The sequence below is a fragment of the Amblyomma maculatum genome, chromosome 7 (genome assembly GCF_055883805.1).
Source record: "Amblyomma maculatum isolate TAMU_Amacu chromosome 7, ASM5588380v1, whole genome shotgun sequence".
NCBI classification, from domain to species: domain Eukaryota; kingdom Metazoa; phylum Arthropoda; class Arachnida; order Ixodida; family Ixodidae; genus Amblyomma; species Amblyomma maculatum.
In genome coordinates, this window is record NC_139350.1 from 101,065,737 (window position 1) to 101,090,543 (window position 24,807).

The 24,807-nt window shown below is 47.7% G+C and overlaps 1 protein-coding gene and 3 non-coding genes across 4 annotated transcripts in view; all 4 read right to left on the reverse strand.

Moving 5' to 3' along the window:
* LOC146184137 (whirlin-like) overlaps window positions 1–24,807 on the reverse strand; it is a 167,564-nt gene that overhangs the window by 132,728 nt on the left and 10,029 nt on the right. The window contains exon 2 of the mRNA XM_084608495.1: window positions 121–357. Within this exon, the coding sequence (XP_084464621.1) occupies window positions 121–357 (237 nt within the window). The remainder of the gene's footprint in view (window positions 1–120; window positions 358–24,807) is intronic.
* TRNAS-CGA (transfer RNA serine (anticodon CGA)) lies at window positions 23,559–23,631 on the reverse strand. The gene has a single exon. It is a non-coding gene; the product is annotated as a tRNA-Ser (tRNA).
* On the reverse strand, window positions 24,061–24,133 carry TRNAS-CGA (transfer RNA serine (anticodon CGA)). The gene has a single exon. It is a non-coding gene; the product is annotated as a tRNA-Ser (tRNA).
* Window positions 24,563–24,635, reverse strand: TRNAS-CGA (transfer RNA serine (anticodon CGA)). Its single transcript has one exon. It is a non-coding gene; the product is annotated as a tRNA-Ser (tRNA).

The following is a 24,807-nucleotide window of genomic DNA, read 5'->3' on the forward strand; positions in this document are numbered from 1 at the left end:
TAGATATCACGAAATACCAAAGCCTCGCAAAATCTAGCATGGTTTCTCAAAATCGTTTAAACAACAGTCCGCGATATCGGAAGTAGTACAGCCCACGCTCTAAAAGAGAAAGGGCGTTACCTGCAGCGCCGCCTCCAGGTTCAGTCCGCGAAAGGAGACGTGGTTGGCAGCCAGCAGGAGGTCCCCTTGCTTGAGGCCCGCGCGGTGCGCCGCCGATTGGGGGTCCACGTGGCCGACCACGAGGCCCCCCTCGGCGGCGCGCACTTCGAAGCCCAGTCGGCCAGAGTCCGCGTGCCGGCCAGATGGCGACCGCTGGAAGGTGAGCGTCCGCACCGAGTCGCGCCACGGCATGGGACGCTGCGCACGGCAAGCGGAAAATCATCACGCACACGCAGACACCTTCAAGCGGAAGCAATGCGAGAGACACTTGATTTTAGCTTTGGCTTTAGCCTTGAAATTCGGGCTTTTCTCGCCAAGAAAGAAAGCGAAGACAGGCACAACATCACCGGAGGCCATGACTTAGAGCACGCGATCCTGGTGCGCTGTTTGCATCACGAGTTGTATACGACCAGAGACTTCGAGGCCGCCTCATAAATTATGAATGCACGGACACTTGCAAAGTGTATGACATATATAGGGTGTTTCAACTAAACTTTCTGTAATATTTAAAAAGAAAGTTTTTGAGTCAGAAGAACATTTTGTTTACAAGCGGTATAGCGCCTTAAAACACAGCAAAGAGGAAAAAAAAATACAGCAAAGAGGGACTAATTTGCAGGCTGGTTAACTCATTTTTAACAGTTGAAGGAACAGGACGCTTTACTTTAATCGTTCAATTTTTTTTTTCACTACAACGTAAAACTCTGCTACGAACGCAGTAGAAACATTCAGCTGATAATTTTTCGATCAGTGCATGCACCCGTTTTTATGTAGTTCAAATTTGTAAACCATGATCACTGACCGATTTTGTGTCGGCAAAAGTGCTATTACCAATTACTAATGCAAAGTTCACCCGCTAGAGAGAAATTAAGCATGTTTAGTATATTGTGGCGTTAATTTCAGTTTGCGCATTCAAGGCTGTAATAGCGCAGGGATGTACGCGTCGCCAATGGAATCTTTAGTGCACCGCGGTTACCGCTTTACCTGCAAAATTTTATAAGCTTGGCGTCATCTAGAGGCAAAAGTCAAACGCACGTAATCGGCGATGCGAAGGGAGCGTTCCTTTTTCCTGAAAGACGCTATGAAGAAAGCGTAAAGTACGTGGTGGTAAGCGATGTAACACGGGCGACATGACGTAAACTGGAGGACGTGATGGCATATTGATGTGATATGCTTTTTAATTGCCAGGTGAATGTTAATGGTCTTCCCTCCACAAACCAACCATCTAAAAACATTTAACAGCTTATTCCAGTCTCAAAAACATGCTAATGCCAAACAATGCTTCTGCTCGTCTTAACCTGTTAAAGGTGAATTAAACCCCGGCTAATTTTTTCGGCTGTAAAATATGTTCCTCGCAAAATAATTACCTGAATTAGGACAGGATGAAATGCAATGCAGATATGCTGAAGCTCACAGATTATAGCGATAGCTGGACTAAAGAACTTTCAACGACTTTATATGGTTGAGGACTGCCAGCTGGCTCCAAAATGTTATCCTTTGTCTTTGTGCCATAGCGCTTCGTTTCGGACTGGGCATGCAGACGAGAAGGATGAGACAAGGTAGATTGACTGCGTTTGAGGACCTCTCTGTATCACAGAGTGTTGGCAACATCATTCGTAACAAGCGAACTGGGCAGTAGTTCGTTTATGGGGATGAAAAATATGAGACAAAGGAATGTTGAGCGGGCATGGGTTTCATGAGGGGAGCATGCCAGCCTGCATAGCATGCGTAAGCTGTACTTACAGAATGTTAAGCAAGCACTTTGAGGCGGTAGATACTATCCGCTCTCCCATTATAGCTAGGGAAGCTTCCATGGCAGTCCAAACTACCTTCTTCTTCTTCCTTGATATTTGGCACATACCCACGAAGGGGGATTGGCCAAGGTTCAGTGTACACAAACTAAATTAGTGTATTAAAGTAATTGACAACTAAACAAATACATAAGATTTAAGGTCACAAAAGTTATTGAATGAAAAAATATGAAGCAAAAATTTGGAATGCAAAACTACCTGAGAGAGTGTCGAATAAATTCAACTTCTTCTTCTTCTTCTCCCTCGTCGTAATGGCACATACCCACAGTGGGGGATTGGCCAGAATTCGTTGTAGGTGACATAATATTTTTGATAATGTCGATTTGACTGTATGATAGATAACCTAATAATTAGGAGCTAGTGTTGCTGAAATAATTTGAAATTTTGAGACGATGTAATAGAAAGCAATGAAAAAAAAAGCGAGCTATCACATGTCTTCTTCTTCTTCATCTTCAGTGCATATGACACATCCACAGTAGGGGATTGGCCAGAATACATTGTAGGTGGCAGAATAGAATTCATTATGTCGATTTAACTCTATGATAGATAACTTATTAATTAGGAGTTAATGTTGCTGAAATAATTTGGAATTTTGAGGCGATAGGAATAGAAATTAATGAAAAGAGGATTAAAATTAAAAAAAAAATAAAAAAGAGCGAGCATAATTCAGACAGATCAGCGCTAACACACAAATCTTCCGGTAGCATTATTATAATTGTGAAGTAACTCAGACACTGGTTTTAGGGCATACTCTTTGACGGTTGCACCAAAGGAGAGGAGGACAGGAACTCTAAATGGCAGTCCTAGGCGAGCAAGAGGTATTTCTAAATAATTTCTTCTCTGAGTAGCATACCTGCGGCAGGAGAGGATATAATGTTCAATTGTTTCCACGTCATGACATGACGCACAAAGATTCGACGGCGTGAATCCGGAGCAAAATAAATAAAGTTTGAGGCAAGGAATTCTACAACGCATGAGCGTCATGGAGACCTCACTTTGCCTCGAGTTACAATATCGGACATTCCAATGAAAATTTAAATGCTTGAAATCCGTAGTCGCAAGGAGTGGCTCATTGCTCAAGGAGTTTAACGTTTGAAACCGTTCGAAAAGGGATATATTTAGCAAAATAATATTCGGTACAACATCGGCAACAGGCCCAGTGAGAGCTGAATTCGCTAAATAATCCGCCGCTATATTAGAAGCGATGCCGCAGTGCCTCGGAACCCACTGCAACCGCACTGTAAATGTAACCGAAGGAAAAACATCAGGGTTTGTTTCAAAAGACGCATTTTCGGGCTTTCTAATGCTAGACTGACATGCAGCCAGAGAGTATGATTACGTGAGCAACGTCACCGGGAACTTTTCGAAGGGCCAAACCAATTGCAAGCAATTCAGCAGTAAATATTGGCGTGTAATCAGGGATCCGTACAGAAAAACTCCAATCGAGTGCCTGGAAATAAATACCTATTACTGCTTTTTCATCCCGCTGTGAGGCATCTGTGAAAATAGCTACGTGTCGTGGATACTGTAATAGATAATCTTCAAGATATCACATCTGCGTAAACATGAGCTTTCTCTTTAACCTCTTTAACTTCTGTTACAGCACTTCAGCACGAGAAGAGTTTCCTGTCAATTATTTAAAGGATTTGATATTTCTGTGGCGGAGGAGGACAGTCTGAGGAGTTTACAATGTGGGCCAAATAGCAGTGTGGAACATCGAAAGCTGTGTTTACAATCACCGGCACTGTGGCCATTTAGTGGCAGCAATTACGGCGGAAAAATGGCAATTACGGGTTCGGTTGGCATTACCACGTTGTTAATATTCCGGCTACAACGGTGTACAGCAATAACAGCTGCTGCGGACAGGTCAAATGTCCTAGCTGAAGTTGCGCAAGAATAAAAGCCTTGGACGAATATTTGGTCAGGCAAGGTTAGAAGGCATGAAACAGCTTACCCGAAGTGAAGCAAAGAAAGGTCAGTCAAGAAGACCCTTCACACAGGCGAGCGCTGGCCAGTGGCACAGGAGTCCGCCATGTGCAAACTGACCTACTGTGATGGATTCACGGAGAGAAGCGGCTGCCTAGTGTACGGCTCGAACAGTCCCAGGGTTATTCATTCTGATGAAACCGCCATTCTTGGGAACCAGCACAGCAGGAATGCTGCTGACGTCAGTGCCTTCAGCGACACATTTTGAGGGGACAAGCAAGTCGACCACTGAGAGGCCCCCTGCCTAGGAGACTGCGCAGAGATCACTTAGGTCTTACGATATCATCACTCGCGTTGAACACACAAGACAAAAAGCGAGAAAGGCGCATGGGGTAGAGGCCAGGAAGAGCTACCCAGTACTTAGCCGTCCTGCGTCGGCAGAACATGTTGCCCCAGCAGCAGCAGTCAGCGAGCAGGAACCAAATGTTTCACCTCTGAGCTCTCGGCGTCGGTTGGTCGGACAGCGGCCTGAATTTGTGGTATCTAAGTTGAGCGCAGGTCGGCTGCGGGCCTGATGAGGTGCCGTCTCGAACGGCGAGCCATCCGGAAGTCGAATGCATGCTGCTGCAGGACTGCACGTCTTGACTGCCTCTGCATGCGGGTGCGGGCCTTCTATTCCTGCTGGGCCATGAGTACTCACGCTCCTGATGTTCCTGTCTGCGCTGACTGGCCTTGGGTATCACCAGCTCTGGCGGTGGGCGGTTTTTTACTGCCGATGAGATGGTCGCTGTGAAGCCGGCGGCCGTTGGGCCTACAGTCGTAGACGATGAAGACGAAGCCGCGCTTCTTGGGAGCAACCAGCACAACTGGTCGTTTCGCCTACAGTTGGTTCTGTCAACCGTTCAGGCCCTGCCTTTTCACCGCCCGGTGACGTCCTGTTCGTGACCCCCTGCAATGATGCCAGCTCTTCGGCGGGTGGCTTAGGCCTATCAGCCGGAGGTTAGGGCTCGCGCCAATAAGTGTACTAGACCGCAACCGATGTCCGGCAGGTATGATGCTCTCGAGGCGAGGGCTTGTGAGACCACATAGCGGATCCTGCTGCTGAGGTCGCTTTCCATTGCAGAGTCCCGTTTCCATTGCAGAGGCCGGAAAATTCTTGTGACCATCCGTGGTCGCCATGTTCCATCTACGCGGAGGTCGTGTTCCCTTGATGTCCCGGACGCCGCCGAGATGAAGCCGCTAATTGGGAACGGCAGCAAAGGCGGTCCTTTCACCTGCAGTTGGTTCCGCCGCCGGTTCTGACGACTATGTGCTTTCACCGCGCAGCAATGACTTGCTCCCGGCATCCTGATGAAGCCGGCGCTTCCGAGGACTGATTAGGCGTACACCCGGTGGTCAGGGCTCGAGCAGGCACCCTAACCGACCGCAACCGATGTCCACAGAGGTGTGATGCCATGACCGATGCTCTAGGCGAAGGGCTTCTACACCTCATAGCGGATCCTTCTGAGGTCGCTCTCCATTCCAGAGTCTGTGACCCGTCGGTGTCGCGACCGCGAATTCTCTATGACATTGCCATACGTAGTCGGCATGGCAGTCACCTACACGGAGATTGTGTCGTTGAATGGCCGGACACCGGGATGAAGATTAAGCCGGTCGTCTCCAGCGGCCAACAGCAGCGGTCAGCAAAGGTGGCTTTCCACCCGCGTTACTTCCTCCACCGGTTTCGACGGCCCTGTCTTTCATCGCGAAGCGACGTCTTGCTCGTGACGTCCTTGGATGACGCCGGCCCTTAGGAGGACTAATTAGGCCTACACCCAATGGCTAGGGCTCGAGTCAGGCAGCCTACCCGACCATATAGCGACTTCTGCTGCTGAGATCGCTTCGCATTCCGAAATCTCTGACGTGACGGTGCCGCGACCGGGGTTCTCTGTGTCATTGCCATCTGTGGTGGGCATGGCAATCGGCTATGCAGAGGTCATGTGTCGTTGATAGCCCGGAACCCGAGGTGAAGATGAAGCCTCTCTTCGGCAGCGGTCAGCAAAGGCGGTCCTTTTACTTGCAGTTGGCTCTGCCGCCAGCTCAGACGGCCCTGTTTCTTCACCGCGCGGCGACGTCTTTCTTGCGACATCCTTGGAAGATGGCAGCTTTTCGCAGGACTGATTAGGCCTATGTCCTATTAGGCCTATTAGGACTGATTAGGCCTATGCCCTAATAGGCCTATTAGGACTGATTAGGCCTATACCCTATTAGGCCTATTAGGACTGATTAGGCCTATGATGGTGCTCAGGGCTCGCTCCAGGCAGCCTATCCGCCCGCAACCGATGTCCAGACAGGTGAGACGCCATGGCTGATGCTTCTGGCTAGCGCTTCCCGGACCGCATAGCGGATCCTGCTGCTGTGCTCAGGTCGCTTTCAATTACAAAATCTCTTACCCGATGGTGCAGCGGCCGGAATTTCGCTGGGTGACACTACCATCCCTGGTCAGCGTGGTGGCCGCTCAAGCGGAGGTCGTGGTTGCTGTCGGCAAAGCAGATATCGAGGTCCTGTCGTCTTGGTGGGCGGTCATCATAAACCTGGCAACCGCCCTCTCTCGAGGGTGCACCGGTATCCGCATGCTCAAGGTCGAATCTTGTGCCCATGCCCTCCGGGGCATGCAGGCGGCCGCGCAAGCGTGAAATCGCTTACCTTGCCGCAGAGCTGGCGTGGACCAAAGAAACCTTGTCGTGTCTGTGTGTGGGGCCGGGCTCGTTTGCCGACGCGGTTCGAAAAGGTCTTCAAGGCCCTACTGGAGACATGGCCCCTTCTTCGGATTCAGGGGGACTCAGCTGCTGTGGATGTGGGTCTGTACCGTGAGGAAGGTCACGTTGTCTTCTAACGCCGACGGCCCATCTGTCGTGGCCCAGCCTGTGGCAGATTTGGCCCTCTGGTTCTTCGTCACACGCGCATCGGCGTCATGGTTCTCCCCAACGACCGCGATGCGGCGGTGAAGGAGAAATAAATGACACTTGGCCGTCATGAGTGGCACGTGTTGCAGCAAAACGTAAGCACAGTTTAAAATCTTTGTATCGATTGTGGGGTTCAAGTTGCGAGCCTTTTCCTCATTTTAAATGCAAAATTCGGGTCTAAATGTTGAAAGGAGAACTTAGAGTCCACCGCACATATCATTTCTTGTACTGTTGAAGTGTTAGGAACCTCCTCGATCGGGGTAATGTAGGTGCTCCACACATATCCTTTCTTGCACTATCGAAGAGTTAGGCGCCTCCTCAATCAGGGCAGCGTAGACGTGGGCTGGACATTGGCGCATGTGATCAGACGGCTGCCATCAAATGGCACTGAAATACGATGGTAGATAACGGAAGCTGTGAAGCGACGCCTCACAGGAAAGCTGTGGAGGACTACAAGTGAATGTAAGCCTGGAGTAGCCAAGCGAGCATCTCAGCGAGCCCAGTACCCCTGAAAAAGCTGTTTCACACAGGATCTCGTACGTGCCTGTCGCAGTCGCAGGCAACTTGAACTCATTCAACATGCGAGCTTTTACTATCTGTCTTGAAAAATTCGTTGCTACGCCATTCAAAGAGGTGCGCATCAAGGCCAGGGCGAGCATACTCTCTGTTGATTTGTCGAACCCGCCACGTCCAGCTCAGCTTACTCAGCATACGGGTGCGCTCATTGAAGTCCAAGATTCTGGGACGCCTTCAATTGTTGGCCAGCTGTGGAGCTTTTATAACATGCTTTATGAACATATTGAATAAATGAACTAAGCATCCAATGCATAGCCAAATCTTGCTTCTGAAGTTTGTCCGGTGTTCACATGAAATAAGTCAGACTGCTATCGAAAACCAATGAGGCGCGTTTTTGAAAATTAATGGAAAAAAATCTAAAAGCGTACCAGATAAGATCTGTTGATTGCTGGCTATTGTGCTGTTAAACAATATGTGCAAAATTTATATTCAGAAACTCCCAGAAAATGTCAAACATTTCCGAGGAGGTTCCCGCACGCAAGTACAATGGCAAGTGTGATTTCTAACGTGGATATGCAAGTACATGTGACACAAAGTGCCCTAAAGCGTATTAATCGCTCACATTCTTTCGTGTACAATTAAATCGCACTAAACAACCAGACGCTGCATTTGATAAGGACCCATTTGAAACTGATATTTATTTTCGTTTTATCTGGCAGGATATCGTCACTACGACACAATCAGACGAAAGCAGAGAGTGGCCAGTCACCGAAATCACCGGATAGCGGGCCCCACCGTCGACGAGACATCTATCGCCACCAATCGCCACTCGCGCCAGCTATCTACGGGCTGCACCCTGCAGTCAGTGCCGAAAGCAGGTCACCAATGAGCCAATGCTTCGCTCGCCTCCCGCCAAAGCTCAAAAGGCATGGCTTCTTCGCACAACAAGTGACCAATGTCAGGAGATTGAATAGATCCGAAATGGAAAACAGGAAAGGTACGCTTACTGAATACGGCCCCAGTTCAAGGTTGCACGAAAAAAGTAAGATTCCCGATGTTTCTAGGGCGCTCATAAATGTCACGTGTTTTCTAGCACCGCGAAGTGAGGAGGAGGCCAACATGATTGTTTTGTGCCGGACGCCACGATGAAGCTGAACGATCGATGCGCCGACATTCGCGAACTGCGATGGATCCCATAAAAGTTCGAGGGAGAACCCAAAGTTGAAGACTGAATGAAACTACTGAAGGAAACGTTGAGAGATGGTTGCACGGTGGTGTCAAAAGGGCTTTGTCACCGGCGAAAAGTGCTCGCACACCCGGCACAGCAAGTCACTCTCGGCATACGAATACGTTGCACAGTGAGTCGACCTACACAGACTACGCCTATACTCAAGAACAGAGCGAAATACTTTTGCATGCCAAAGCTGACGGGTGCACCTCAAGTACTGCCGTGCTTGACACGCAGCAAGATAGACCCCGGGCATGACCACACCCACTGCCGCATAGCACTCGTGCTGAACTTCATTCGCAAGCGACTCGAACGAATGAAATCGACTCAAAATGTGATAGAATGATGAAATGAAACGACTGACTGGTTCTCTCTGCCTGATTGTTGCTGGCGTGCATACGCCCATTCCCCAAGGCTGCTGTGCCGATCTTAGGAGCGGTATTGAACTCGTGCTTTGTCTCTCTTGAATACAAAATAATCATGGGCCTACCATCATCGGCACCGCCACTAGAATATGTTATTAATATGAATACAACTCACTGCATTCAATTTTTTTCTGCCCTTCTGACAGTGTATAGTAGCAAGACAGACTTTCCACCCCATTTTTCGCCCTTACTGCTCATAAATTTTGCTGCCTCCAGTTCCAGGAACAGTCGAGGTTGTTAGCCAAGCCAGCCAGAAATAGCACATGGCCTACTGGAAGTCAAGAGTCATTAAAATCATGAACAGACGTACATATACGTATTGTTGTTTTTCGCCTGTACTGAAATGGTGTGTACCCCCAGCGACAGGTGGCCAAACGGTTTGATGCTGATCCAAACAAGAAATGCAATTGGATAACGGTGCTCATTTAACCTCTACCTCGGTCCCGAGCTATTTCGAAAGGAGCAATAGTGCTGGTGTAATTAATGTGCGCATTGACATGAAGCTGCATAGGCGATCCTACGGCCCGGAGTCCTGCTTCAAAATAGTACTCACCTGTTACCTGCCCTAGAGTATAATCCATTTCTTACGCTGTGCTCGTAACCATTAAAACGTGAACATTATGAGGCTACCCTTCTGAAATGTGGAGTGCAATAATTTGAGTTAACCCTCGTTCGCATTTGAAAGCGCTTGAGCACGGATTATGGCTATTGCAATTCAGTACCAACACTTCTACGTTAAGAGGCACGATTGAGAGCCTTCCTGAAGCAAAATTCGATTAATGCTGCATGTTCGGGGTGCGTTCATCCTTAGGTTCTATTCTTTGACATTGGGCTCCCAGGCCTATCTGAATAAAGACTAGTAAAAGGTGTGAAGGAAAAAGAAAGCAGACGACATTTATTTTTCAATAAGCAAAGGAAAAAAAATGCGACCACAAGTGCTTCAGGAATTACGAACAAGTCGGGACAAACACAGCAAAAAAAAAAAAAAAAAAAAAGCTTGGCTACAAGGCTTGAACTCCAGGCTGGTCGGGAGTGTCCGCCAGCAGCACGTGAGCGTGGATCGGGTTCTTCGCCTCGTGCACTCTTCTACTCCTCTTGGTCGTCAGCAGGGCGTTGCTGCTGAGGTGGTGCGGGAACGACGACAAAGATGAAGAGCACCCCTTCCCCGGCCAGCCAAGAGCGAATGATCTCCGGAGGAATCGAGGCGACTGGGAACAGAGGAAGGACGGGCCCGAGTCCGTTTTGTCCGATAGGCTGGGCTAAGGGCATGGTTGGGTACTGCGCCAGATCAAGCGATGCTGGCAGGCGGACCCACCCTTGTCCGGAGAAGCTCTGAGGAAGTTGGACGATCTGACCAGTGCCAGCATCCTCTGGAGTAGCGTCCATGTCGGATGCCACGGTAGAGTCAGGGGACGGCTCTTCTTCTTGGTTAGTCTCCGTGGAAGGAAAATGACGCTCACGACTTGCTGAGCAGGAAGTCTTGAAACTGTTCTGCGGGCGTCCCCGCTGCTGGAGCTGGTCTGGAATCAAGGGAACCAGCGGCAGGTCCATGTCGGGGAGCTCGATCGGAGGAATCGACCTCAATTCCTCCAGATTCTGCTGCATGTTCGCGTCAATAACTTCAATTAGGTTGTCCAGGATCCGCCGTACGTTAAGGCCCCGGAGCAAATCGTCGGGTTGTGGGCCGGAATCAACTCCGCAGTGGCGAATCCCCATCGCGAGAGATGACAGACGATACCTTGCGGCTCTCAAGTGCGGATGTGGTCGAGCAGGATTGCCGACAAGATGGGAACGTCGGAGTGGCAGCCCAGGGAGCTGATCTTGACAGCTGCGATGCTACGATCCGTCTGAGACGGTGTCAGCGCTTGTCTGGGCCGCCGGGCCAAGCACGAGCCGCACGAGCGCGCGCAGCAGCTGCGACCCAGATGATGATCGCATCAGTTCACGAGGAAGTTGGCATCGGCGCCTTGCTAAATTTTCTAATACTTGGCTACAAGTCCTGCGTGTCATTCTCCAGCATGCTTTATGTTTATTCATTTTTACTCGATGGCGTCTTTTTTGCTTATATTTTTCTTTCCTGCCACTCACATTCTTTTTGGCCACATAAACATACACCTGAAAAACTTTCTCTGCGCCCCAATTCTTGGCTGATCCCCTGTAGAGCATCTGCCATCTTTCTCGAGGACAACAACAATCCCTCTAAACGTTTACTGGGAAGCAATATCGTGCTAGAATAGAACGGAATAAAAATAATTATCGAGACATCAAATAGAAGCCACAATATCGCCACTATCATTGCTAGGACATGCCGTGCAGCTGGGCTTGTTGGCACGGCTGAGTCCTTTCACATAGTGATGATGACTATAATAATGATGATGATTCAAACAACAAAGGTTAAAAAAGAGGTGCCATTTTATTTTATTATCAATTTATTTTTGGGCACGCAAATATAAAAACCTCTCTGCTCCGCAGTTGTTGGCCTATTTTTTTGAGTGGGTATGTGCCATCTGTAATTTAGTCAACAACTAGAGGTGCCCGTTTTATGTGACAGTGCCTGCAGCTGAACCTGTGGGTGGGGATTGGCCGTTCTTCAAATCAAGTGTAGTTTTTTAGTCTAAGGTGGTTTCCTGACGTCTGTTCTTCCTTCTCACAGCCAGGGCTCTTCGTCCTGGTCGGCTAGTCGTGCGGTGAAGTATAGGTACCTCTTGAATGCTTCCCTCGAAATGGTGCAATTCCGTCCCGGTTGCTTCTGACCCGGTACATGGTGGCGCCGTTCGATTAAATGAAACCACTGGTCCAGCGTCACTCGGAGTTTTTGGATATTTATATGACAAAACAGGTGTTTTATGCCAGTCAGATATAGTGTTCATTGCCCGAGTGACCTACTAGCCTATTCCAAGCTTTTCACTTCGGCTTTCCGGGCTTTCGAACTCTCGCACCTCGCTTGCGTGAAAAGCTTTGCCCGCTGCGCTCTAGCAAACTTTTTCCATACAGAACTGTTGAAAACGTTTGTCCTCGTTGGTGTACAGTGTCCGTATTCCGGTGCTCTAGGCGCAGAGGCAGCTTACGCATTCTCACAGGGAGTGCAATCCTGAATTTTCCCGGTTTGAGCTACCCATCAGAGGTAAACATCAAATCGAACCAAACCAAACATTATTTGTTTTCAAGGGGAAAAGAAGGTTATGGGTAGAAATCGGCAAACTGCGGCGTGGCGAAGTCCGAAATGTAAATTTTTTTGCTTATTTCTCCTTCGCATAACATACAAGTATTGCCCACGATGCAAGACAAAAAAAGGAGGTGCTGAACCCACTGAATGGGTTTTGACCTCGCCTGTGTACAGCAGCAGGAGCAGTTTTGCATTACTCAACAAGAAAACGCTATCTTCGCCCCGTCATTTACACAACACACGCATCATAAACAGTTATTTTATATATATATATATATATATATATATATATATATATATATATATATATATATATATATATATATATATATATATATATATATATATATAGTGAGTATTATTTCTCTTATATATATATATATATATATATAAGAGAAATAATACTCACTAAATCATATACAAAATTGATACAGAAATGCAACACAGAAGGATTGCTCGAACCATACACATAGCAGCACATCAACGGAACTAGAAGTAAGCATTTTGTCGTCTATATAGGTGACGACGTTTGGATAGCAGTCCTGGTGTACTGTAAGAAGAGACAGTATGCTGGCTTCAAACTTTCATACTGCAGTTCATAGACCGAAATTAGCACTTCGCAGAACAGAAAATTTCGAATGGAACCAAAATCAGTTCCAAATACATTAGAAATGCAGGAAAAATGAGGCACTCGCTATGGGGTGCATATAATAAGGGAACCAACAGTCACTGATGCCGAGGAATGCATTGTTTTTTTTTCTTTGCTGTTAATTAATGCAAGCAATCGTAGAGACAACAATCAAAAAGTAGAAGAAACAGTCTCCGGTGGGGATCCGAACCTACGGCTTCCGAATTTCGCCTCCGGTGCTAAGCCGACTGAGCCACGGCGGCTGCTGTCACTTCCCGTTAAATCCTGGCGGCTGTTACACCATTACTCCCTTACTTTCCCTTAGGGATGGGTGCACCATTCAAACCATTTCTTTCGGAGAAGAACTTCAATTCGTTCCTTTGTGTCATTGGAAAGCTTCAGGCGTTTGCTATAAAAGGAATATATGATTGCGCTTCAATGGGTTGAAATTAATCGTTTCTTTTTCTGATCAGTGGGGCCTTTACTGTATTGTATTGTGTAGTAATATATATATATATATATACAACCCATGTACGACGTGCAAACCGGGTGGCACGTAGCATAAAGCCGTAGTGGCAATCATATGCCCAAGTGGCTTCTCCACTCTGCGCACGTGCACTGGGGAAAACAAAGAAGAAAAATGCGACGGTGATGCGTAAACGACCGTGCCGGTCTTAAAAGAGACATGGTCAAAACCATGACAACAGTCAGCTGCCAAGATGGCTTTTCTGCAGTGCAGTATTGTAATGAGGAAAAGCACTCAAAGAGTGCGACGGCGACGAGGAAGAGGTTCTTAAAGGTCCACTGCCCACCCTCCGGTCGAAAATATTTTCTTCCCCGGTGACTGTGAGACTTCGCCCCTAGAACGCAAGGCCGCAAAATGTTTTTGAAAAGAGTAACTAAAAACGCAGTTACAGCCACCGCAATCACCCGATTCTGTCATGCTTCTCTCCTTTGTTCCCTCGCAAAGGATTTTCACTTTCCTGCCCGAGGTCGTCTAGCCTCCGGAAGACAAATTCCCCTTCCTCCTCCGCGTTTGGCGGGAGGTGGGGCGTGGCACTCCGCGAGCGCAAAAAAAAAAAGAAAAAAAAAAATAAAAAAAAAAAACGGCCGAGGGAGCGCGCGCCGCTGGATTCAGTCTGGCCGTGGCGAGGGAAAAGCGCGCAGCGAGCGGTAGACACCCATCCTTCTTCCGTCAGTCAGCGAGACGGACCAATGGACGTCGAACTCGGCAAATACGTCATAGCTGCGGCTCGACGGGTCAGCGCAGGGAACGGCAAAGCTGGCTTCCCGAAGGAGAGCATAAGAGAGCTTTGATTTGTATTTTCGTTGCTTTGCGGCGCGCGTGTCACTGTAGCATTTTGCCCAGACTATCTCCGGTACCTGATCGAAACACTGGGTTCATTTGCTTAAAAGGTCCTTCCCTGGACAGTGGCTCTTTAATGTGGACAAAGCGCTAAAAAAAAAAAAGAAAAAAAAAAACTTCTTCAGGCAGCGCTTACTGATCTTTTTATTAAGCGAGTTTTAATAAATTACTGCATTGTTGTCACGTTTTTTTTTTATATGCGCTCAGTGCTTTTGTATTGCACGTTTTCCAAGACAGTACGCTTTCCATCCGCATAATAATAAAAAAAGGAAATCAAATGGGTTATACTGTAAACTGTTTTCATTAATGAAACAGTAAACAAAAAATGAAAGCAGAGAAAGCAGTACGGTCAAGAACACCACAGACCAAAGTGGCAGACGCGTTCTTGTTCCCGTCAGTGGTGTTTTTTATTCGCTGCTTGTTGGAAGAAAAGTAAACCGGCTAGGGTAACAGCGGCTGCTTGAAAAAAGCATCATGCTTTAAAATCTAAAGAAGTCACTTCCTAGAACGCGCATCCAGGTGAGCGGGCTATCTGCGCGCCTGATGTGCATAACCAATCGCGCACTGTCCTTTCATGGTACGAAGACTGTGAGGTTAGTGAACATAGCGGTTGCCATTGCTGTCTCAGTTTGCTATTAAGTGTGAGAATCATTACCCATTTAGGCTAGTTTAAATCTTTAGGCCCTAGTTTGCTATTTTTATACCTAAATGTGTGCCTTTCTGGTTGCTTTCAGATGGTTACGCTTCCTGGCCATAGATATAACTCTCGGAGCGCATTCACACCTGCGATTCGCGGTATAGTCGTGCGACCATTTCCGGTCGATTAGTTAGGCTCCAGAGCGATCGCAACAAATTGACCAAAACCAGACGCCCGATGTTCGCGACTCGCAAGTGGAAATGCGCCTTCCGGGACAGGAGCGCATTCACACCTGCGATTCGCGGTATAGTCGTGCGACCATTTCCGGTCGATTAGTTAGGCTCCAGAGCGATCGCAACAAATTGACCAAAACCAGACGCCCGATGTTCGCGACTCGCAAGTGGAAATGCGCCTTCCGGGACAGCTCTTTTCGTAAGGCTTATGACACTTTCTCTACTTGATAAAATTAATATACCGTTGGGGGGGGGGGGGGGGGGGGGGGGGGAGTCATTAAACGACGCATAATATACTCTGCAAATGCTGAAATGCAAATCAAAATGAGCACAGCATGCACCACTGCGTACGCTCTTTTCGAGCGTCATATTACGGCGGAAGCCCTGCATGCCCCGGTAGCAACGAAATCCGGCTTGTCGCCGAAAATGCGCTCCCGAAAACTTCAGATTCAACGTCTAAATCTCGAGACCAATCAGCAAAAGGGTGTCAGTATAATTCATAAAACTGGGATTCCGAAATGGGCACGCTACGAATAGATTAAGAAGTCTCGTTAGTTAAAGCTGCCCTATTGAAAAAATTGTATGAGGCAATAGCCCCACCTTTTCTCACACAATCTCACTGAATTCACATAAGAAATCACATACAGGTCACATATAATTGCATAAGGTCCCAGTTTCTTGTACATTATCATGACTTATGTAAGATATTTTATGATAATTATGCGCACCGTATGAGAGTCTATGTGATTAGATGAGATTTTATAAGGTTATTGCCCCGTAGAACTTTTTGTTTTTCTGTAGGGATGTATATAGCTGGACCTAGTGAATGCGCGATGCAGTCAATAGGTGTGAAAGCCTGTGACTGATGAGAATTCATGATTTCGCCTTCGCAACATATAAGCAGTATTCAGTTGTTGTCTTTTTTTTTTTTTTTTGTTTTTCGCCGTTATGTGAGAACAATCAGGAATACATGCACTCCTCCCTCTCGGAGCTGATAATTTGTGTGTACAAAATGTCCCCACATATAGATACATTGAAGCCGCCAGTGATGATTGAAGTTCCTCTAATAGCAAGCGAAGCCGCTTTGTTGAAAGAATTCTTTTTGATGATTTTCTTCAACAAGCCGAGCGAGTTTTACGTATTTTAATTATTCGGCTGCCCTGTTCCGTCGCTGTCGCAGAGCGCTGGTCCTTTGTCCGTTCCTGTGCCGGCTTGGACGACGACGACGACTGACTTGCCTGCATAGACTAGGTCCCCAAGAGTGACTGCCTTCACAAAAACGAGCATCAAAAAACGCCGTACGTAGGTTTCAATGTAACTGAAGCACTATTTGCACACTTGAAAAAAAAAAAAAAAAACTTGCCTATTAATTCTTAATCCGAAAGCACGCCTTACAGAAAAAGCGCAGTTTCTGTTTGGGATACTCTGCGCGCTCAAAACCGCAGGGTGTCTGATGAGTACTAGTTAAAGCAGCCTCTTGTTCATTCTACACACGCAGAACTATGCATTTTTATTTCAATAAGGTCGCTTCTCTTTTGCGACTAAAAGGTAATCAATGGCTGAACATGAGGTGGATGCAACGAGCAGTTTCTGGGACTCACGTGGCCGGCATATCCGCAATATAGACACACTATTCATAATGAATGATAGTGATATCCGCAAGTAATGTTGTTCATATATAGTATTCTCCTCAACTGCTTATAGGCACTTGGTTAATAATGCAATTCCAGGGCAGAACAGTAACCTCAATAATATACTTCTACCTAGAAATTTACCTCAATCTGAGCCCTCATCTTTTCACATGTAGCAGTCACGTGTACTATAGACGGTCTGAGAACCTGGCACAGCGCCCATCCCACAGCCATCAGATAATTGTCTATGTATAACCATGCAATATGTTGGAGTATACTTTCAATTAGGCAATCTATAAAACACTGGATGTATGAATTTGCCCGACCAGCAAGAAGCGGTGAGACTCGCTGCGGGTCATTAATCGCAATGCGGGCTCAGTCTGCGCTGGAAAGCAAAGAAATGGTTCGTCCTCGACGAATGAAAAATAAAGTAAACCCGAGGCAATGTTTAGTACTAAAGGCTCTCTATTATCATCTGCCATTATTGCCTGGAAAGAAGAATATTACTTACTCAGCATTTCTGTGAGTTTCTGCAGCAAAACCTCAGAGTAACACTTCCGCCTTTCTTTGTCGCTTGTGTCTTTATTCTTATTACTATCGCTTCTTGGTTCTGTAATAATAACATCCACGCAGCGATGCAGGTTTTTAAATAAATACATTCTTAAGACACTAACTCGTCGCAAGCAAACAAATGGGCTTCAGAGTTTTCGCTGTCTTATGCATTCCCGAAAAGCTGCGAATGCTCTTTTACGCTCAGGCGATTCCTACCGCGCTTTCCGTGACATCGAGTCTGCGTGACTAACTCAGATAATCTCCTCCCGAAAGGAGGGGCTTGTCTGTGATCACGGTGCAGCTTCGGCTCCTTTTCCGAATTCGACCAACCACCGACACAACGTAATGGTGCAACCCACTGAAGGGCGCAGCCCTTGCTCGCCGCGGACGAGCATAGACGCCTTTTCAAGCGTTTGCTTTCCCAATCCACTGGTTGGCATTGTCATCTTCGCAAAAAGCAATCGCCGTGCGCGACAGGCCTTGGTTAAGAGTTGAGGGATTATGTGAAGACGAGTGCGGAGTATTGAAGCGCTTTCGAAACGATGGAATTGCAAGAAGCTCGCGGATGAGGATGATGGCGAGCGCGATCTGCCACACGTTCGACGCCACGCCGTTGGCGCGTGCTGTACACGTAGCCACCAGCTCTTTACGCCCTTTCGATGCAACACTGTCGTGCGCTCCACGCAACGCCGTCACTTGCTCGGTGCGACGTCGTTGTCATCGTTTGCCGGCTCCACTTCGGCGTCTCCCGCCGTCCCGGTCATAAAAGCCGTCAGTGGATCCAATTCGCCAACGTACATAGGTCGCACAACGGAATTCGCATGGCTCAGGCATTCCCCTCCGCATCTAAGCACTGATCGCCTGCCACTTTTCTGTTCAGGTGAGCGTCACTGCGATGTCCTTTACTCGACAGGACGGAGCTTGACTGTGGTCATTTGCGCGGTCTTCAAGATTTGTGCAACGACCGACGCAACTAGATGGCACCACTGACGATACCAACGCCAGTGAACGACACGGCTTTTGCTGGAAGAAGGCGAACTTGGACGGATCTGGTGGGCCCGGCGATACTCCAAGTGTTAGGCTCACCAACCGCTGGTTTCTTTTTGTTCAGGTGAGAAAATGCTTCAGCATATGGTACACACAGATCGAACAACCCGTATCTCATTGTGCTGTTGTGCCCAGGCCTAACTTGGCCGATTACCTATGTTCTTCTGCTGTATGCTATAAAGCTCCTCTTACCAGCACTGGATATTGGAACCGATTCCGGACCGTTCGCGGCACCGCTGTTAAAACGCTCTAAAATGCATATCCAATTAGCTCACAGAAATAGCGGAAAGGATTCCCGTCTCTAATGACCCAATTTGGAAGTCTATTCGTATTCGGCATCAAAATAACGGCTTTTCTGCAGAAAATTGATAGTACGTACAAAACGCAGGCAACCACTTGAGATGAGAAAAGAACTGGCAAATTGCTTGCAAAAGCCTAACTCTATTACGGGATATTCTTCAGGACAAAGACGAAGATGAAGATAACTGACTCACTGGAATAAGCAGCGAAAATAATGTTAAAAACTATATCCTAAGATCGCTCCCGTTAGTACCGAAAGAATCCATACACTAAGGCCCCGCCATGGTGGCTCAGTGGATAGGGAGCTCAACTGCTGAGCCAAAGTAAGCGAATTCGATCTTGGCCGCGGCGGTCGTGTTTCAATGAAGCCGAAACGCAAGGCGCCCGTGTATACTGTGCGATTTCAGTGTACGTTAAACATGGAGCCCTCCACTACGGCGTCCATTATATAGATCATGTCTATCTGGGAGGTTATGCTGTACACAACATAGACTAGATTGTTTTAGTGCTGTGGAAGCGAGACCGCTATTCCGAAGGCTGCGTGACTTTCGCGACCAAACAATGCGCCAAACATTAATCGTCTAAACAAGTCAAGGTTCTTACTAATTGAAAAATACTCGGCCCGCGTACACCGCAGTCACACACAAAAAAAAAAAGAAATTGTGGGGCGCCGCGAACAAGTATAAACAGGGGAAATACTTTATTTTTTTGCTTTATATAGGCTGTGGCGAAAACTAAGTCTAATTGTATTACCACCTCAAAAAAAGATATAAATAAAACAGCCAAAGGGAAGCAATAACACACTAGCTGAACAAAGTACTCTTTTGCAATAATATAGCATCATGCCCACGCAATCCCCAGCAGACGCCGAAGTAAAGTTTAACATAAATGATGTGGCAGAGACCGTGGCCTGTTCAGGAAGCTTAATTAATTGGACAGCGTTAAAGACCACATTCATCGGAAGCTCCGGCATCGTCGGCAGTTCGCATGACCGGGCTCTAATTGGTCGGCGGGTTATGTGACGTCACGAGAACACACAGTATCACCGAGTACACGGCAGGGGCTGCCAACTCGAATGACTCTTTTGGAAGAGGAACCAAAGCTGTAACTCTAATTGGTTCCCTATAGTCAGACATATGCTCCCACGGGCACGTTCGTACGGCTTGGTTAAAGCGGGACTTTATGTCTGTCGTGTGGGCTGGCGCATAATTTGGTATCTTACGACGGCATGCCAGTGAGTATGTGTGCGATAATAGAAGTACAAATCGATAAATCAGTGATTAGGCGAGTTGCAAAGTGCGCAAGAATCCGCAAGGAGAGCTGCATACGGGAGCCATTAGCGCTGTTGTATTATACCCTGAAGGAGGAGAAAAAGTGGCCTCCAATTGTTCGCCTGGAATGCCTACTTACCAGCCTTAAAATATATTTTATGGTCGTGATAGAAATGTGCCTCTCGTCCGATATAATATAGGCGCCGTTGCTACAACGGCGATATTCGCGCGAGGTGGCAGCAAAAACGAGACATTCATGAGTGAGCTGAACTGTCATCGTTATCTATATGAGCTAGCGTAGTCCCCCCCCCCCCCCCCCCCCCGGCTTTCTTTTATTTATTTATATGTAGGGACATGCAGAAGTACCCGTGAACCAGTATTCAAGGACAAAATGAAGCATCTCGGGCGACCCCCTTCCTTTCTAACGTAAACCACCGATTCGGCATCTTCAGGTATATAGGTGACTCTGAAATCTCCGCTAGGTTCGAACGAAGACGGACAGAAGGAGCATGCGGAAAACAGGACGGTGGACTGTGATGGAAGGAGGCACTTTTCTTCTACAGTCAGGCGTACTGTTTCCCTTCTGCCGCTAAAGAAAAAACAGCAATTCACGCTTCAAAGCAGAGAGAATGGCCGGCAAGCGGCGACTCACCGCCACCGGCGGTCAGTGCTTCGCAGTGCTGGTCGCCGCGAGGAAGGCAGCCTGCATTACGCCACAGTCAGGCGCGGCGGCGCCCACGACTCCTGCGAAAAGGAGGGAATGTTGGCGTCGCCCAAGCCCCTTCTTTCTAGGCATGCAGTGCTCCGGTGAAATCTACCGGACCTAACAAGCCGGAAATTCATTTGGTTTGGTTTACAGGGTTTAACGTCACAAAGCGACTCAGGCTATGAGAGACGCGGTATTGAAAGGCTCCGGAAATTTCGACCACCTGGGTTCTTTAATACGCGCTGACATCGTACAGCACACGGGCACCTTGCTTTTCGCCTCCATCGAAAAGCGGCCGCCGCGTTCGCGATTCGATCCCGCATCCTTGGGCACAGTAGCCGAGCGCCGTAACCACTGCGCCACCACGCTAAATTCCAGGGCAGAAATTGAAAGAAGTGCAGACACGGACTGCATGAAATGAAATAAAGAAATAATACGCATGACGCTTGAAATTTTGATGTTTTCATTTTTATCTCTGCAAATGAAGTCAATAACATCTGGGAGTTTTATTGAAAAGGTGGAAGCATTAATTAAACTTTCGTTAGTCAGATGGTATATATGCTCTCTTCCACACTACAGAAGTCGTGTGACCCTCTGTAGCGCATTAAGCGTTTTAGATATTGAAAATGGCTTAATTTTTTTTTAAAGAACCTCAAGTGCTGATAATAACTCCCCCAGCGAGGAAATGCAACGATTAAACCCCATCGCTGGGTGATTAATACGACCCATGGATCACGGACGTGAAACGTATGCGACCTTTTGGGCGCGACCATTCAGCCGTAATCGAAAGAGTCTCGGCCACACTGAGGCAATTCCCTGCGTGCTAAATGAATTATGAACTGGAATGAATGCTTATCAGACACCGCTTGCTGGTCACGTAGTAGATATAGCCCTGAGTGTCGATATCTTCGTAGGTCTGTGCACGCTATCCCACGTGAAGACCTGAAAATGCAGAAGGTTTGCTCCAAGCTGATTGTGCGGATACACGGCATTGCGCGCTCTGCTGTAATGATACAATGCTCACACGCAATGAAACGTTTGAACGACGATTTCTTTCCACCAAGTTTACGAGATTTCGTTCTGCGAAATAACTACTGCGGTGGTGCAGTGGTTAGGGCGCTCGACTGCTGTGCTCAAAGATGCGGGATCGAATCCCGACCGCGACGGCCGCTTTTCAGTGGAGACGGAAAGCAAGGAGCCCGTGTGCTGTGCGATGTCAGTGCAAGTTAAAGAACCCCAGTGGTCGAAACTACCGGAGACCTCCACTACGGCGTCTCTCATAGCCTGAGTCGCTTTGGGTCGTTAAACCCACAAACTATAGTCTTACACTGGCTGGACATCTAGACTGTGCCTGAAGGAAGGAGTGAAAGTGGAGGCCATGACGCACCCCCTCCCCCCCTCTCCGGCGCGCACGCACACACACACACACACACACACACACACACACACACACACACACACACACACACACACACACACACACACACACACACACACACACACACACACACACACACACACACACACACACACACACACACACACACACACACACACACACACACACACACCTACGCTGAAACGCTCGGCTCCCTCCCCGGCACCGCGCGTATAGCCTTTGAAATACGTTCGCAGCCATCTGCCACCGGCGTCGTCTCCTCTCACCTGCCGCTTTAGCATGGTAACTACGGCGTTCAGCAGGAGAGCCTAGCACACGGAAGCGAAACTCGGCCGCTACGGCTGTATTTCGATTGAAACGAAATTAAAAAAAAAAAGAAATATCATCCACAGGCAGGGCGATGCCAGTGCACAATAAAGAACTCCAGGTGATCGCAATTAACCCCCAGCTATTCACTGCTGTATCTATCATAAGCCCGTGTGCAGCTTGTGCACGTTAAACCCCACATACCATGCATATAGAATGGTAGTTACCGCCCTTTTCGTTCTACATTTTGATTACACAAATGTAAGCGTCCAAATTATAGATCGTAGGTCTACATACTGCTCCCGTTTTAATTCGCTTGTTCCATTGGGCCACGAGCTTCCGTATTCATTCGAAAAAGGTGGCTGGCTGCGAAGCTATTTTCGCATTGTACCCCGCAAGCATCTGCAGCGTCTACTGCCGCGCATACGCGAGCATACAGCCTTCATACTCCGGTCTGCGCAAGCTTGAATAGGACAAGCTGTCGGGGCTAGTTGGTACTGATCCATTGCGGTTGACAGCGCTTAGACGGCAGACGGCCTGTGTAGCCGTCTTTTCCGCTTCTGTGGTCCGTCCGTGTGTCTAAGCGCTTCTGGCGACAATGGATGTGCAAGCTCGCGTTGAGTTTGTACGGCTGTGCTCACGTGGGAGCAGTCTAATCTGGATCGCCTCATTTGCCTTCCAGCTAGCTGCCGCGTAAACGTGCCCACTCCGCCAGCAGCCAAGGAGGAACGAACAACGAAAAGCGTCCGCCTCACGTGCGGGAGGACCACGGTTCGGAGCCCTCTGCCGTGCAGATCGTGACACCTAACTACGCTGCCTTCGTCAGGATCCGCCTTTCTCAGGAGGAGATTGCCACCTGGTGAGTTCGTTCTGCAGTTGCCTAACCATGCGACAGATTGATGTGTTTCAAATATCTTATAACTGTCAATGTTATTTTATCTGCTCTGTACTAATACTATACCCTCTCCTACTATACGTCTCGCACGTGAGCCAGCAGTATTGGTATATATATATATATATATATATATATATATATATATATATATATATATATATATATATATATATATATATTTATTTATATATATATATATATATATATATAAGCAGATCAATTAAGGGGAAATGAGGGTGCTCGTTATAATACATCAAGGAAAGAAGCCAACAGTCGGCGAGGCCAAGGAAAGCGTTGGGGATGTTACCTTTATGTCTTTTTCTTTTTAATGTTTGCTTAGATAATCACAGAAATTAGTAATGTAATCTGTTTAGGGGAAAGATAATTAAACACAAAGTAGAAGAAAAAACAACGTGCCGATGGTGGGATCCGAACCCACGACCTCCGAATATCGCGTCCGGTGCTCTACCAACTGAGCTACATCGGCCGCTGTCCCCCCTGCTACTTGCTTGGGTATTTGTGTTGTCTGTATACGAACCTTGAGAGTGTTCACCAGCGCCACCCTCAGCCATAGCGGCGGACGTAGAACGTCCTTTGTTACCGCCAGCGTCACGTAGAACGTGATCAAGAGCGAGGGCGAACGCTGTGCTAGAACCCTCTTACGCTACCTATGGCTTCAAGACTGCCAGAACCGAGACCCCCGTAAGCTACAAGCAGATCAATTAAGGGGAAATGAGGGTGCTCGTTATAATACATCAAGGAAAGAAGCCAACAGTCGGCGAGGCCAAGGAAAGCGTTGGGGATGTTACCTTTATGTCTTTTTCTTTTTAATGTTTGCTTAGATAATCACAGAAATTAGTAATGTAATCTGTTTAGGGGAAAGATAATTAAACACAAAGTAGAAGAAAAAACAACGTGCCGATGGTGGGATCCGAACCCACGACCTCCGAATATCGCGTCCGGTGCTCTACCAACTGAGCTACATCGGCCGCTGTCCCCCCTGCTACTTGCTTGGGTATTTGTGTTGTCTGTATACGAACCTTGAGAGTGTTCACCAGCGCCACCCTCAGCCATAGCGGCGGACGTAGAACGTCCTTTGTTACCGCCAGCGTCACGTAGAACGTGATCAAGAGCGAGGGCGAACGCTGTGCTAGAACCCTCTTACGCTACCTATGGCTTCAAGACTGCCAGAACCGAGACCCCCGTAAGCTACAAGCAGATCAATTAAGGGGAAATGAGGGTGCTCGTTATAATACATCAAGGAAAGAAGCCAACAGTCGGCGAGGCCAAGGAAAGCGTTGGGGATGTTACCTTTATGTCTTTTTCTTTTTAATGTTTGCTTAGATAATCACAGAAATTAGTAATGTAATCTGTTTAGGGGAAAGATAATTAAACACAAAGTAGAAGAAAAAACAACGTGCCGATGGTGGGATCCGAACCCACGACCTCCGAATATCGCGTCCGGTGCTCTACCAACTGAGCTACATCGGCCGCTGTCCCCCCTGCTACTTGCTTGGGTATTTGTGTTGTCTGTATACGAACCTTGAGAGTGTTCACCAGCGCCACCCTCAGCCATAGCGGCGGACGTAGAACGTCCTTTGTTACCGCCAGCGTCACGTAGAACGTGATCAAGAGCGAGGGCGAACGCTGTGCTAGAACCCTC